The 13,977-nt window shown below is 35.2% G+C and overlaps 1 protein-coding gene across 1 annotated transcript in view; it reads left to right on the top strand.

Moving 5' to 3' along the window:
* The window catches only part of LOC107702850 (solute carrier family 12 member 5-like), a 52,593-nt gene extending 39,024 nt beyond the window's left edge, over positions 1-13,569 (top strand). The window contains exons 10-28 of the mRNA XM_016505278.1: positions 14-130; positions 409-507; positions 690-747; positions 1,740-1,914; positions 2,001-2,119; positions 3,936-4,034; positions 4,318-4,437; positions 5,493-5,597; positions 5,744-5,912; positions 6,022-6,217; positions 6,987-7,156; positions 8,668-8,799; positions 8,882-8,989; positions 10,648-10,773; positions 11,146-11,341; positions 11,671-11,698; positions 12,623-12,637; positions 12,837-12,970; positions 13,062-13,569. Of these exons, the coding sequence (XP_016360764.1) occupies positions 14-130; positions 409-507; positions 690-747; positions 1,740-1,914; positions 2,001-2,119; positions 3,936-4,034; positions 4,318-4,437; positions 5,493-5,597; positions 5,744-5,912; positions 6,022-6,217; positions 6,987-7,156; positions 8,668-8,799; positions 8,882-8,989; positions 10,648-10,773; positions 11,146-11,341; positions 11,671-11,698; positions 12,623-12,637; positions 12,837-12,970; positions 13,062-13,153 (2,258 nt within the window). The 3' untranslated portion in view covers positions 13,154-13,569. The remainder of the gene's footprint in view (positions 1-13; positions 131-408; positions 508-689; positions 748-1,739; positions 1,915-2,000; positions 2,120-3,935; positions 4,035-4,317; positions 4,438-5,492; positions 5,598-5,743; positions 5,913-6,021; positions 6,218-6,986; positions 7,157-8,667; positions 8,800-8,881; positions 8,990-10,647; positions 10,774-11,145; positions 11,342-11,670; positions 11,699-12,622; positions 12,638-12,836; positions 12,971-13,061) is intronic.
* Positions 13,570-13,977: the final 408 nt, after the last annotated feature.

The following is a 13,977-nucleotide window of genomic DNA, read 5'->3' as shown; positions in this document are numbered from 1 at the left end:
TTAGAGAAGCGAGGTATACCAGCAGTACTCGACCCTGAGGCCCCAGAAACCAACACTAACCGATACGTCCTGGCTGATATCACCAGCTTCTTCACCCTGCTGGTTGGCATCTACTTCCCCTCCGTCACAGGTCACTACAACAGTTTGATAACTAGAAGGGAAATTATTCATATTAATGTCTAATTTATGTTTTTGTCCTTGACCATTTTTTTATGGCCATTTTTTTATTTAATTGTTATGTTAATTAGAATCTTACCTTTGATATTCCTTTTCTTTTCTTTTTTTATTCAGGAAAACCTGCAAAAATTGATTTGATGTTTTTTTGTTATTATATTTGTTCCCCTCAGTCTAGGCAAAACCTGACCCACAAACACCAGTGTTTCCAGATATAATGTGTGTGTGTCACAGGTATCATGGCTGGTTCCAACCGTTCTGGTGACCTGCAGGACGCTCAGAAATCCATCCCTGTTGGTACCATCCTGGCCATCACAACCACCTCCATCATCTGTATCCTTTACTCTGAAGGCAATGAACTGCTCCAGCTTTGCATAAATAAATGACCCATGACTTTCACACAATGCAGAACTGCAAATCTTGAAATGTACAGGATACAATGTAACCGGATAGCTGAAATGGGGTGAATGCCTTTTTGCTGCTTTGTGTCGTTCTCCTAAATTTTTCTCTTGTAGACATGTCTAGTGTGTTTCTGTTTGGAGCCTGTGTGGACGGAGTCGTTTTGAGGGACAAGTGAGTCTGTAGTTTGATTCACTTTGGATTCAGTATAGCCTTATATATAACTTAAATGGGTACTTTTCAGCTCAGTTGATCACTTTAATTTTAGTTTGTTTTATTTTTAGTTTTGTTTTGTTAAATGCTTTTGCCATTTTTGTTAGATTTTTTGTATAAATATTTCTATTTATCTTTCATTTATTTTTATTTCAATTTCATTTTTAGTCATTTTAATATTTAAACAAACTTTATTGTATTTCACTTAATTGCCAAGGGGTTTCATCTGATATTTTAATTTTATTTTATTTCAGCCTTATTTCATTTTAACAAAAATGATTTAAATACTACTAGTTAACAATAATAACAGTTTATATATATAATAAGAGTTCGAGGCACAAAGATTTCAGTTTTTACATTTTAGTTTAAGTTCAGTGATTTTGTTATATGTTTCTGTCATTTTTATTAGTTTTCATTTAACTATTTCTATTTAGCATTCATTTATTTTTATTTCAATTTTAGTTTTAGTATTTTTAGTATTTAAACTTAAACAAACTTTATTTTATTTCAGTTAATTGCCAAGGGAACATTTCTAATTTTCTTTTAAGTTTTCTATATCTATATTTGTTATCATATTTCAGCTTTTCAATGAATGAAAATGATTTTAATACTATTAGTTAACAATAACAACACTCTTCTAAACATATAGATTTCAGTTTTCAATTTAATTTTAGATTTAATCATTTTGTTATATGCTTTTGTAATTTTTAAGTTTTGTTTTAATATTTCTATTTTGCTTTAAATTATTTTTATTTCAATTTTTGTTTTAGTAATTTTAATATTTAAACTTAAACTTTTTTATTTCATTTAATTACCAAGGCCATATTTCTAGTTTTCATTTAATATTTATATATATATATATATTTATTTTATTTTATTTCAGCTTTATTTCAATTAAGAATGTTTTTGGCACTATTACAATAAGCAATAACAACACTGTTCTAAACACACAGATTTGGTGAAGGTGTCAATGGTAACTTGGTTATTGGCACCCTGGCATGGCCCTCGCCCTGGGTCATTGTGTTTGGCTCCTTCTTCTCCACCTGTGGGGCAGGGCTTCAGAGTTTGACAGGAGCACCCCGCCTCCTTCAGGCTATCGCCCGAGACGGCATCATTCCTTTCCTCAGGGTGCATCTATACATTTGCCCTCTGATTATCTATCTGTTGATGCTTCCATACTTGATCATACTAAGTGGTCCTTCTGTATTTGACAGGTGTTTGGTCATGGCAAAGCTAACGGTGAACCTACATGGGCTCTCCTCCTGACGGCCTGCATCTGTGAGATTGGCATTCTCATCGCCTCCCTGGATGCAGTCGCACCCATTCTGTCCATGTAAGCAACACTCCCCAAAAATACACAGCACCATGGCCATAGAATACGCAGGGGACATGGGGTACGTGTTTCCCCCACTTTTACTAAAACGTAAATTCATCTCCCGCACTTTTTCATGCAAGTGTGTTCACATAGAGGTTTTCAAGCGCCAGTGTGAATAAATCTAGATTTAAGTTCACAAGAGACAAGATAGTTACATCATTTTGGATATGTTTTACTCATTTCCAAAATGAGGAGATGTGAATATCAGGAGCGCTTAACACATTCATGCAGCGTGTGTTTCATTCATACTTGAAGCCAGAGGGTGCTCTCATGCAGAAAGTCCAAAACGGACTCATAGAAGTAATAACTTACTACAGTACGTGCCAGGAAATTCCTAATATGGACAAAGGCAACCGGCTATCGCTGTAACTAAACTGAATAAAAAGCAGAAACGTTTTGACTGATGAAATGTGAAGACAACAAACACACGATTGCTACAATATATGGTTTATGTGTGTTTTTCAAGTCATCTCCAGGTAATAAATAAATAAATTAGGCCTAGTAACGTTTTCATTTTTTTAGTACCGACTTGGTACCGAAATACCGGGTCTTTTGACAACACTACATTTGACATTCCTGTCCCCCTCACTTCTGAAATGACGGCTACACCCCTGCACAGCACACCTCGTTCTTTATGAGTCCCAGAGAAACAACAGCAATAAACTGTCTCTACTTTCTCAATATTGCTGTAATAAAACTTCTTTACTATGCTGAATGGCCTCTTTTCCAAAAGCCTGTTCTTCAATATTTCCTAAACTTATTTACAGGTATATAGCACAATAAAATACCATTAATTCAGCACTTTGTATTCACTACATTCCCCCTTATAACCTTTGTAGATCTGCATTACAAATGTACAGCTGATAAAAGTATGGACTTTGTCATGCTTTGGGGTTTTTTTCTCCCCACTTTAAAGCCACAGTGACTTCATTTGTCTTTCTTTCGCTGATCAGCATTGATTTCAAACTGATCTGGACAAAGTGGTCTAATGTAATTATGAGCATAAAATCCAGAATAACTGAATTCATAAATATTCAGCACCTTTAATATAACACACATAAATTATCACTAATGCAGCCCATTGGTTTTTAAAGCCAAGGTAGTTAAATGGAGATCACTTGTGTGTAGTCAAGAGGCTTCAATTAAGGGGTCAACGTCTGGCATGAGTCAGTTAGTCTCTGCTGGTAGATGCCATAACTGCATGATTTGGCTTGAAAAAGCATCATAATTCACTTATGGCCTTTCTAAAGTATCTTCTGGCCTATCCTCGAGTATGCTTTCTTTAATTGTATTGTTGTTCTAAAATATTATTATTATTATTATTAATTAAGAATATTGTTTTTAAATAGGAAATATTTTAAATTATTATTTTAAAACTAAGGTTGTCAATTTAACGCTTTAATCTAATTAATTAGTTATGGGGAAAAAATAACACGTTCATTTTTAATGCACCCGCCCCATGTTTTTTTTTTTGCTTTGTTTTGTTTGTTTTTTTGTTTTAATGGGAAACAAAAATGTTATTGTACTATAATTGTACTGCCAACCCCTATACTGAATGCTTACCAAATACTATTAGTTTGTGCTTAGTAACTAAAAGTTGGCAAATTTGTTTTCAGTTTAACATAAAATATTAAATAATTGTAAGTAGATAAATAAATCAATCAATCAATAAATAAAGGTCCATTACTGCAAAACATGAGAATTTCCAATGGGGAAGTGTTTTCTCTATATAATTTTTCTGATGAATATTCTGATGCTCTGTTTTCCTCTGCAGGTTCTTCCTCATGTGCTACATGTTTGTAAATCTGGCCTGTGCGCTGCAGACGCTCCTCAGGACCCCGAACTGGAGGCCACGCTTTAAGTTCTACCACTGGTACAAACACACACAAACACCTGCTCCCTTAGGTTTGTGTCACTGACAGAAAGTGTGTTTGTTCACAAAATTATTGCTTTGAGAGGATGAAAGTCTTTTGTAACCTTTAACCTTAAAGTGAAGGCTACAGACATCACACCACATAATTAAGTCCTTCTTCCAGCGCTAAGATTACAGTCACCTGTGGTGGTTATCGTTATTATTATAAACACAGATGACACCAAAATCACAGCAATTGTTAACTGGACAAATGAGCATGAGTTGGACTGTAATGTCTCTCCAGGGCTTTGTCACTCTTGGGCATGAGCTTGTGTCTTACCCTGATGTTCCTCTGCTCCTGGTACTACGCCATTGTTGCCATGGTAATCGCCAGCTGCATCTACAAATACATCGAATTCTGCGGGTAAGCAAACCTGAATGAGTCTCGGGAGGAGGCGACAACAGGGGAAAAAAAGGAAAAAACTTAATGAGTTTCACACTAACTAGATCAATCTCACTCTTGGCAGAAAAGGCATTATTGTCTGTACAGCTTTTAGTTTTTTCTGCTAGAGGATTTATTTAAAGGCCTGACGAATGTGGTGTAATGAGTAATTATTCACAGTAAATCTATATACTGTAGTTTCAGATGATTATTAGTGGAAGATACTAAGGTTTAATATAAGGTTTGGCCAAAGTATCATGTATAAAGACCCATTAGTATAGTTTGAGATAAATATAAGCATGCTTTAAAAAAAGACAACATGTTTCTAGAATTCACTTATTTGATTTTATATTCTCTGTTATAATGTACTTAAGCCAAAGTAAATGATTAATATGTCAAAAGTTCGAGGTCGGTAAGATTTTTTTGTTCTTTTATGCTTTTATGCTCACCAAGGAGTTTAGTATTTAATTAATCAAAAATACAGTAAAAACAGTAATATTGTGAAATATTATTACAATTTAAAGTAAGTGTTTTCTATTTTAATATATTTTAAGATTTAATTTATTCCTGTGATTAATTACTCCAGTCTTCAGTGTCACGTGAGCCTTCAGAAATCATTTTAACATTTTTGGTGCTCAAGAAACATTTATTATTGTTATCACAGTGCTGCTGCTTAATATTTTTGTGAAAACCATATTATATTTTTTCAGGATTCTTTGATGAATTGAAATCTTTTGTAACATTATAAATAACTTTACTGTCACTTTTAATAATAATTCAATGCATCCTTGCTGAATAAAAGTATTAATAAAAAAAAAATCATATTGACCCCAAACTTTTGAAGATAGATTCATTTGATTAATTTGACATCTTTCAATATCTATTAACAATGTTAAATGTATAAACCTTTTTTATTTCTTGTTAAAAATAGTGATGTCAATAGAAATACAAAATAATTGTAAAGTAATCTCATGATTTCATACTTTGTACTATAATTTGTAATATCTAAAGTCATAACCTGATCCTGATCTTTGTAGGGCAGAGAAGGAGTGGGGTGATGGGATTCGTGGTATTTCTCTGAGTGCCGCCCGCTATGCTCTGATGAGGCTGGAGGAAGGTCCTCCTCACACTAAAAACTGGAGGTTAGTGACTGATCAGTAATATGCCTCTTCACACAACAAACGAGCAGTAAAGTATTGCATGCACTACATGGTTTTCACGTCAAATTACATTCATCCAAAATATTGAGAATGTATTTTACATTTTTAAAATGTTATCAATCTTCCAGGCCCCAGATTCTGGTGCTTATGAGTTTGGATGGGGAGCAGAGCGTAGAGCAGCCTCGACTGCTGTCTCTGACCAGTCAGCTGAAAGCGGGCAAAGGCTTGACCATCGTGGGAGCGTGTGTGGAGGGCACCTACTTAAACAACCAGCCACAGGCACAGAAAGCAGACCAAGTACGCATGCGCACACACACAGACACACACACACACACACACACACACACACAGAGGATCAGAGCTGAGCTCCTGCAGAAATGACGCTAATAAGCTCCATCTCTCTCAGTCCCTAAGGAAGCTGATGGAGGTCGAGAAAGTGAAGGGATTCAGTCAGGTAGTGATCTCTTCTAACCTGCGGGACGCCACCTCACACCTGATCCAGGCTGGAGGTCTAGGTGGCCTCCGTCACAACACGGTTCTGGTCAGCTTCCCTAAGAACTGGAAACAGGCTGAGGAGCACCACCGCTGTAGGAACTTCATTGGTAAGACAAGACTTGACATGGAAGTAATTATGTTAGGTTAGTTTGGACAGTGCAACAAAGATAGCAGAGCCTCTGGTATAGCTGGTTGATTAACTTTCTACCCATGTTTTCATGACTTTTGGCTCAGCTTTACTGATATCACTATGTTATCAAGCAGTAAAGCGACTCTTACACACAAGATTGTAAACTGCCTGTTATGAGAAATGATAAAGAGTGCATAGATATCTACATAGATGAATATTGAATACATTCATGTGTATGACTAGGGACCTACTTTATATTAAGTGACTTTAAATACTATGTGCTTACATTTAAATTAATCACTTGATACAATGCACTTTTTGTGTACATACATGTTTTTACATTGTACTTGTATTTAAAAAATAGCTTCCTGTAGTTATATATTTAATTTCTGTAGTTACATCTCTAATTACACTGTTAACCCTACACCTTAACCCATCCTTAAACCTAACTCTAACCATAAAACCAAACCTGTCCCTAACCTTAACCGTAAAAAAACTTTGTGTTGGTATAAATGAATGTATTTAGGTTGATTTAGTGATGCTAAATGATATTTTTTTTATTTGAACAACACCCGTTTTAGATATTTAGATATTACCATTTTATGTCAGCGTACTGTGTTCTTACACGTGAGCAGCTCATGATCACAATTAGATTGTTTTCCCAGTGCAGCTCTATGTATGTCCTCACAAATGAGTGTGTTTGAGTTTATTGGTATGCGTTTTTGTTTTATTGTTTTTCCCCACAGAGGTTGTTAGGGAGACCACTGCAGCTCACCTGGCCATGCTGGTGCCGAAGAACATCTCTGCATATCCATCAAATGGAGAGCGTTTCACTGAGGGCCACATCGACGTGTGGTGGATTGTCCATGACGGAGGCTTGCTCATGCTCCTTCCCTTCCTCCTGCGCCAGCACAAGGTACTGCTGGCAGAGTGATCAGATCAATGTTGGAGCAAATGTTTTATCATTGATGGTGGATAATGGTACTTTGCATGTGGACAAGAACCATACAGCTCTGACTTAAACCCTAGTGAGCTGCCTACCTAGACAGCATTTTAGGTATCAGAGGAATGCAACCAACTCCAAGGCTTTTCAGAATAGAAGATACATTTTTAAGATATGTTTTTTTTTTTCAGATGTTTCACAGATACACCAATCCCACAATGTGCAACAAGCTCAGTGACAGTTTTGTAACATCATTATGGATATTTACACTATTTTAAGAGGTGTCAAAATGTGTATACACATGCATTTATTTGATCAAAAATACAGTAAAATCAGTAATATTGTGAAACAACCTGTCGATCTTTATCACTGTCCCAGTAGCTCCCTTAAATAACAGAAAAATAAGTACAAAAATACATTACATTTCTCCAGTCTTTGTACTTTTTTTTACTTTTTTTTCTGTTATTTTCGGGAGCTACTGGGACAGTGATATAGAAAAATATATCATGCCTGAGTCTGTAAACATGACGATAACAGAGGCGAGAGATGCTGAAGACGGGCGCAAAGAGGAGGAAATGCTGTAGCATGCAGAGCAAGATCACCGTTCACGATGCTCAAAATATAGGAAGAAAATACAAATATGAATGTATCACTGAGGGGAACTGACTGTTTTCAGAAAAGTTTTGATGGTAATGGTATTTTCTTCTCCTCTTTCCTCTGTATAAAGTAGTGTTAATAAGCGCAGCACTGCTTAGTTTACAGCGGTAACCATAGAAAATCGCTGCTGTTCCATAAGCACCACCTGCAGAGTGAATTTGCATCTCATTCAGCTCATCTGCTGTTTTTGTTTCATGCAGATATGTTTTATGTAGCATACTTTCACAAAGCTAAAGTCAGACAATTATGTTTTTGCTTTAAATCTTCAAATTATAAAATTCAAATCAAAAACATCTGCTTGTGCAACGTGTGCAGCATCTTTGTTTGGATTGTGATTCAAATGCAGTGGTTGCCCCTAATTTCAAATGGCTACAGATATTTTGGGTTAAAGCCAGTTTGCGTGTTATAGAGCAAATAGTATCAATTTGCTTGTAAAAAAAATTAATAAATGAATAAATAAGGGAATCTGAATCGCCCATGAAAAATCATGATCGGTGTATCACTTATTAAAATACTACATAAAAGCCCTGAAATTGGAAATACAGTCTGGGTTGTCTTTTTTTATTAATTCTTCAATAGATAAATCTTGTCTTTCATAAAGGTCAAAGTCAGGGATCTTGGGCTTAAAAAGGTTGGTGACCATTGATTTAAAGTAACTGTTTTAATATATTTTATATTTATTTATCCATGTGATGACTTAAATTAGTTGCTGCCTAGGGTGTTCACTAAGCATTGAAACTGACATCACATTCAGTTCATGTTTTTGAATGAGATACTAACTACTGACTTGATTACTATACTAGACAATAATTTTGCTTTAACTGTAGGTGTGGAGGAAGTGCAAGATACGTATCTTCACTGTGGCTCAGATGGACGACAACAGCATTCAGATGAAGAAAGACCTGATGACGTTCCTCTATCATCTGCGATTTGATGCTGAGGTGGAGGTGGTTGAAATGGTGAGAAACAAACACTCACACACACAAACACACACAGATACTGTCAACCATCGTTCTAACCTGTTCTTTCATTTACTTCAAGCACGACAGCGACATCTCGGCCTACACCTACGAAAAGACCCTGGTGATGGAGCAGCGGTCGCAGATCCTGAAGGAGATGCATCTGACCAAGAACGAGCGTGAGAGAGAGGTATTGTGGGGAAAAAGTACACTTTAGCTTACTTTAAAAATACTGTGGAAGTCAGAGAGGAGAACAAAAACTGTTTGGTTACCCACATTCTTCAAAATACCTACTTTTATGTTCCACAGAAGAAAGAAAGTCATACATGTTTGGAACAACTTGAGGGAGAGTAAATGATGACAGAATTCTCATTTTTGGGTGAACTATCTCTTTATGTGCGAACTGAATGTAATGTTTTTGGACACATAATTGCATGTTCTTTACATTTGAATGAAAATGTATTATATTTTAAATGTATATTAAATGCAATCAGCTGAATGTTAGTGTGCTTTTTTGACCTGCTTAAGTAGCACCTAATTACATCTTTTTATGTCATTTCATAATTACTTCAAAATTGTCTTTGAAATATGGTGTACTGCCAAATGTACTGACAAGCATTTATGGTTATTAAAATATGCTTTAATGTCATTTATATGTGACCCTGGACCACAAAACCAGTCATAAGTCGCACGGGTATATTTGTAGCAATAGCTAAAAATACATTGTATGGGTAAAAATTATAAATTTTTATTTTATGCCAAAAATCATTAGGATATTAAGTAAAGATCATGTTCCATGAAGATATTTTGTAAATTCCCTACTGTAAATATATAAAAAATGTATTATCATTAGTAATATACATTGCTAAGGACTTCATTTGGACAAATTTAAAGGCGATTTTCTCAATATTTGTTATTTTTTTTACACCCTCAGATTCCAAATATTCAAATAGTTGTATCTCAGCCAAATATTGTCCTATCCTAACAAACCATACATCAATTGAAATACTATTTATTGTTCCATGAAGATATTTTGTAAATTTCCTACCGTAAATATATCAAAACTTCAGTTTTGATTAGTAATATGCATTGCTAAGGACTTCATTTGGACAAATTTAAAGGCGATTTTCTCAATATTTGTTATTTTTTTTACACCCTCAGATTCCAAATATTCAAATAGTTGTATCTCAGCCAAATATTGTCCTATCCTAACAAACCATACATCAATTGAAATACTATTTATTCAGCTTCCATGTGATCTATAAATCTCAATTAAAAAAAAATTGACCCTTATGACTGGTTTTGTGGTCCAGGGTCACATATGGAAAAATGTATGTATATATAAAATGTATATTGCATTTAGTACATTTAAAATATATTAACTTTAAATGTAATAATAAATAACAAACAGTTAAAAATATAATCAAGTACTTTACATGTGCTTTAGTATGTTAGTCGGCATTTTAAAATAAGTGTATATATATATATATATATATATATATATATGTATGTATATATATATATATGTAAGATTCTATGTACACTGCAAGTGCACATTCAAAACAGTTAAGGTTTATTCTAACAAACGACATTTAGTTGAAGCAATAAGTCGTGAAAGATAAATTGATTTTTACAAGGATAAAGCAATGTTGATAAAGTCACGAGTTCACCCAAAAATAAAACTGTTGATCCAAACCTGTGACTTTCTTTCATATGTGGAACACAAAAGTCAACATTATAAGAGGTATATGTAGATGAGGAAGAAACACATACTGTACATAAAGAGATATATAAAGATTTGATTTGACTGTTTGAATCAGTCTAACAGCGCTGATGTTGTCTCTTCAGATTCAGAGCATCACAGACGTGTCCCGTGGCTCTATACGGCGAAAGAACCCTTCAAACCTGCACCCCCAGAGGAGTATCGCTGAGGAGTCGGTGGGAGGAAGCGGCGAAGAGAAACCTGAGGAGGAGGTAGCTGCTGTCTCTCAGCTTGTCCTTTATGTTATTATCCATCAAGTGTGTGACTTTGTGCTTGTTTTTTCATTTGAGCTAATCAAACCCTTCTTCCTTCTGGCCGATTAGATGATAGCACGGACCTATCAGCCATGAAGATAGCATCTCTTTATCACTTTCTATTTTTGCCGTTCTCTCTCTTCTCTCAGTCATTATCTACTAGAAAAGCATTCTCTTCTTGTTAACACCCTGGCAGTGCATCTCTCCCCCCTCTCTTTTTCTTTTTTCTTTATCCTTCTAAAATAAGTGGTTACCAGAAAAGCAACAATTCTCACTTCTTAATTTTTTTTATCCCTCTCTACCCTCTCACTCTTTTTACCTTTCTCTTAGTCTTTCCGTCTCTCCTGTCCTCGACAGGTTCAGCTCATTCAGGGAAAAAATGCCACCCCCACCCCAACTAGCCCCACCTCCCCTACCGCTCCCACGCCAGCGGCCATGAGCCCCGGAGAGGAGGTGCAGATGACCTGGACGGACGATACGGAGAAGACCAATAACCCAGCACATATGATGATTTTTAACTCCAGCCGTTGCAGTCTATCAGTCGTATAATGCATGGCAATGGTAATAAAATCTAAGAGAGTAAAAAAAACATGCACAGACAAATCCAAATTAAACGCTGCGGCTCGTGACGACACATTGATGTCCTAAGACACGAAACGATCGGTTTCTGCCAGAAACCGAACAGTATTTATATCATATTTTACCTCTAATTCACCACTATGTCCAACTGCTTTGAGTGCACGCACGCATCCGGTGCGTGAGGTGTGTACACGCTCTGGTGTAGTATACGCAAGCGCCGGTTTCATTTTTGGGTGAACTATCCCTTTAACAAATCAATCAAAAATTTGATTTAAGTCATTAAGGAAATGTTCAGCCAATCATTGTATTATTCTGTTAGTTGAGGGTGAGATGTTAGTCATAAAGATGCGTCGACAGATTTGAACAACAACAAAATAATAGGCCAATGCTGATTAAGATATTTTGCTTATTAATCATTTGTCTATGGAACACCAGATCATTGTATTGACACTTCAGTTTAACAAAGTTTAATTACAGCCCCACAAAGATGTGCAAGAGCTATTTTCAATGTCACATTTAGGTATTTCCACTGAGCATTGTTCATTGATCTAAGTATCGATCCGTTAGTTGGATGTATAACAAGCTTACAATGAAAGACATAATGAAAGAAAATAGAAATCATATTTTTTTATCATAAATGCAAAAAAATTATAATAATTTAAAAAATTATGAATTTAATATTTTTTTTAAATAATAATTATAAATAATTTTCATCTTATTTTAAATAATTATTATTTAATATTTTATGTATTTTTATTAAAATAAAAGTAAATAAATAAAAACAAACAGTATATATTATGTAAAAACATTTTTCCTTATGACTATGTAATTATATAGCAATTTTTTTTTCTTGCATATTTGCAGCAAACATCAGTAATGTAAGTTCAACTCTACTCTGAAACAGAAACACTTTCGTCATTATTATTATTGGAGCACTTGCATTCGTTTCAGTTGATTAGCTCACTTTCGATTAAAAATAAACAGTGTCGTTTTTGACACCTGACACAAAAAATCAGTGAGACATGACACAAAAGCTAAAGATATTTGTCTAACGTGTATAGAAAACATCCAACATGGCAACTGAGATATTGCTGCACAAAATTTTGGCGCATACTTACCTTTGAAGTAATGGTTAAAGTCACTGAGATGTGGTCGAATTTGTACTGTGTTACTGTATTTCTCTGTTCACTATGTTGTTCACTGATATTTTCCTTTGCTTATGCCTCAGGGAATGGGAGAACCTGTGAGTACACTTTTAAGATAACAGTAATAATACTTCATTTGATACCTTCTGACTATTTTAAAAGATGACGCACTTAATTATCACATAGGAATGAACACTTCATATCTCTCTGATAAGTAGAAATATGCTAAATATGTTGTCATATAAAGAAACCTCACACTCACAAAAAAGTCTTTGCCATATTTGGTGTTTTGTACAGGAATCAGTCCAATGTCAGACGCATGCACCACGCGCAGAAACTCAATGGGGTCATTGTGAAGAAGTCACAAGAAGCTAAACTAGTCCTGCTAAACATGCCGGGACCACCTAAGAACCGCACTGGAGAAGAGAGCTGTATCCTTTTTTCTTCAGACTTTTTGACAATGAAGTTACTTCCTGCTCTCATGTAAATGTAAAAGTTTGCCTCTTAACTGCAGTCACACAGACATGGAGTTCCTCGAGGTTTTGACTGAAGGTCTCAACAGGGTCCTCCTCGTGCGTGGAGGTGGACGTGAGGTCATCACCATCTACTCTTGAGGGGCTCAGCTCAACCACCAAATATTCCACACCCCTCGTCCCTCACTGCATAGACGGAACGTCCCAGTAACCCCAACCTACACCATGAGCAATAACGCCCCAGCACATATCAGATGACTTTGCACTACATAGTCTAAAAAGACACCAGCTTAGTAGATGTCACTTCTTCCAGATGATTAAGTTTTATCCCTCTCTATCTTCCTTCTATTGGTTCAATTCTCACCTCAGAAACTCAACAGCTTACGTCTCACACAGATCATTAAATGATTGAGTTAGTCTTTATTACTATATTCTGACTAATTTACAAAAGCCCGTGTTCTCCAGTGGCACCTGACCAAATACTCTGATCCATCTACTCTTTATTTAATATTATATATCATAGCAAAACACTTTTAAGAGACGGTGACACTAGATTTTTAGCATAAAAAAACTACTTTATTTTTGATGGGCACTTCAAAACAGTCCATTTTAAATGTTAAAATGTGTAATTTATTCTTTTTTTTTGTGACCATTGCAAACCATCCAGCTTTTTTAAAGTTTGTTTTTTATCTAACCTTGTATTACACCGCCTTTCAAAAGTTTGGGGTCAGTAAGATTTTAAAATGTTTTTGAAGTACGTCTTTTATGCTCAAAGAGGCTGCATTTATTAAATGGAAAAAAACAGTAGTATTACTATTTAAAATAACTGTTTTCTGTTTTCATATATTTTAAACTGTAATTTATTCCTGTGATGCAATGCTGAATCAGAGTCACGTGATCCTTCAGAAATCATTCTAATATGCTGATTTGCTGCTCAAGAAACATTTCTTATTATTATCAATGTT

Source organism: Sinocyclocheilus anshuiensis, unplaced genomic scaffold (genome assembly GCF_001515605.1).
Source record: "Sinocyclocheilus anshuiensis isolate Anshui unplaced genomic scaffold, SAMN03320099.WGS_v1.1 scaffold366, whole genome shotgun sequence".
Taxonomy (NCBI): domain Eukaryota; kingdom Metazoa; phylum Chordata; class Actinopteri; order Cypriniformes; family Cyprinidae; genus Sinocyclocheilus; species Sinocyclocheilus anshuiensis.
This window is presented reverse-complemented; position numbering and strand designations above follow the sequence as displayed.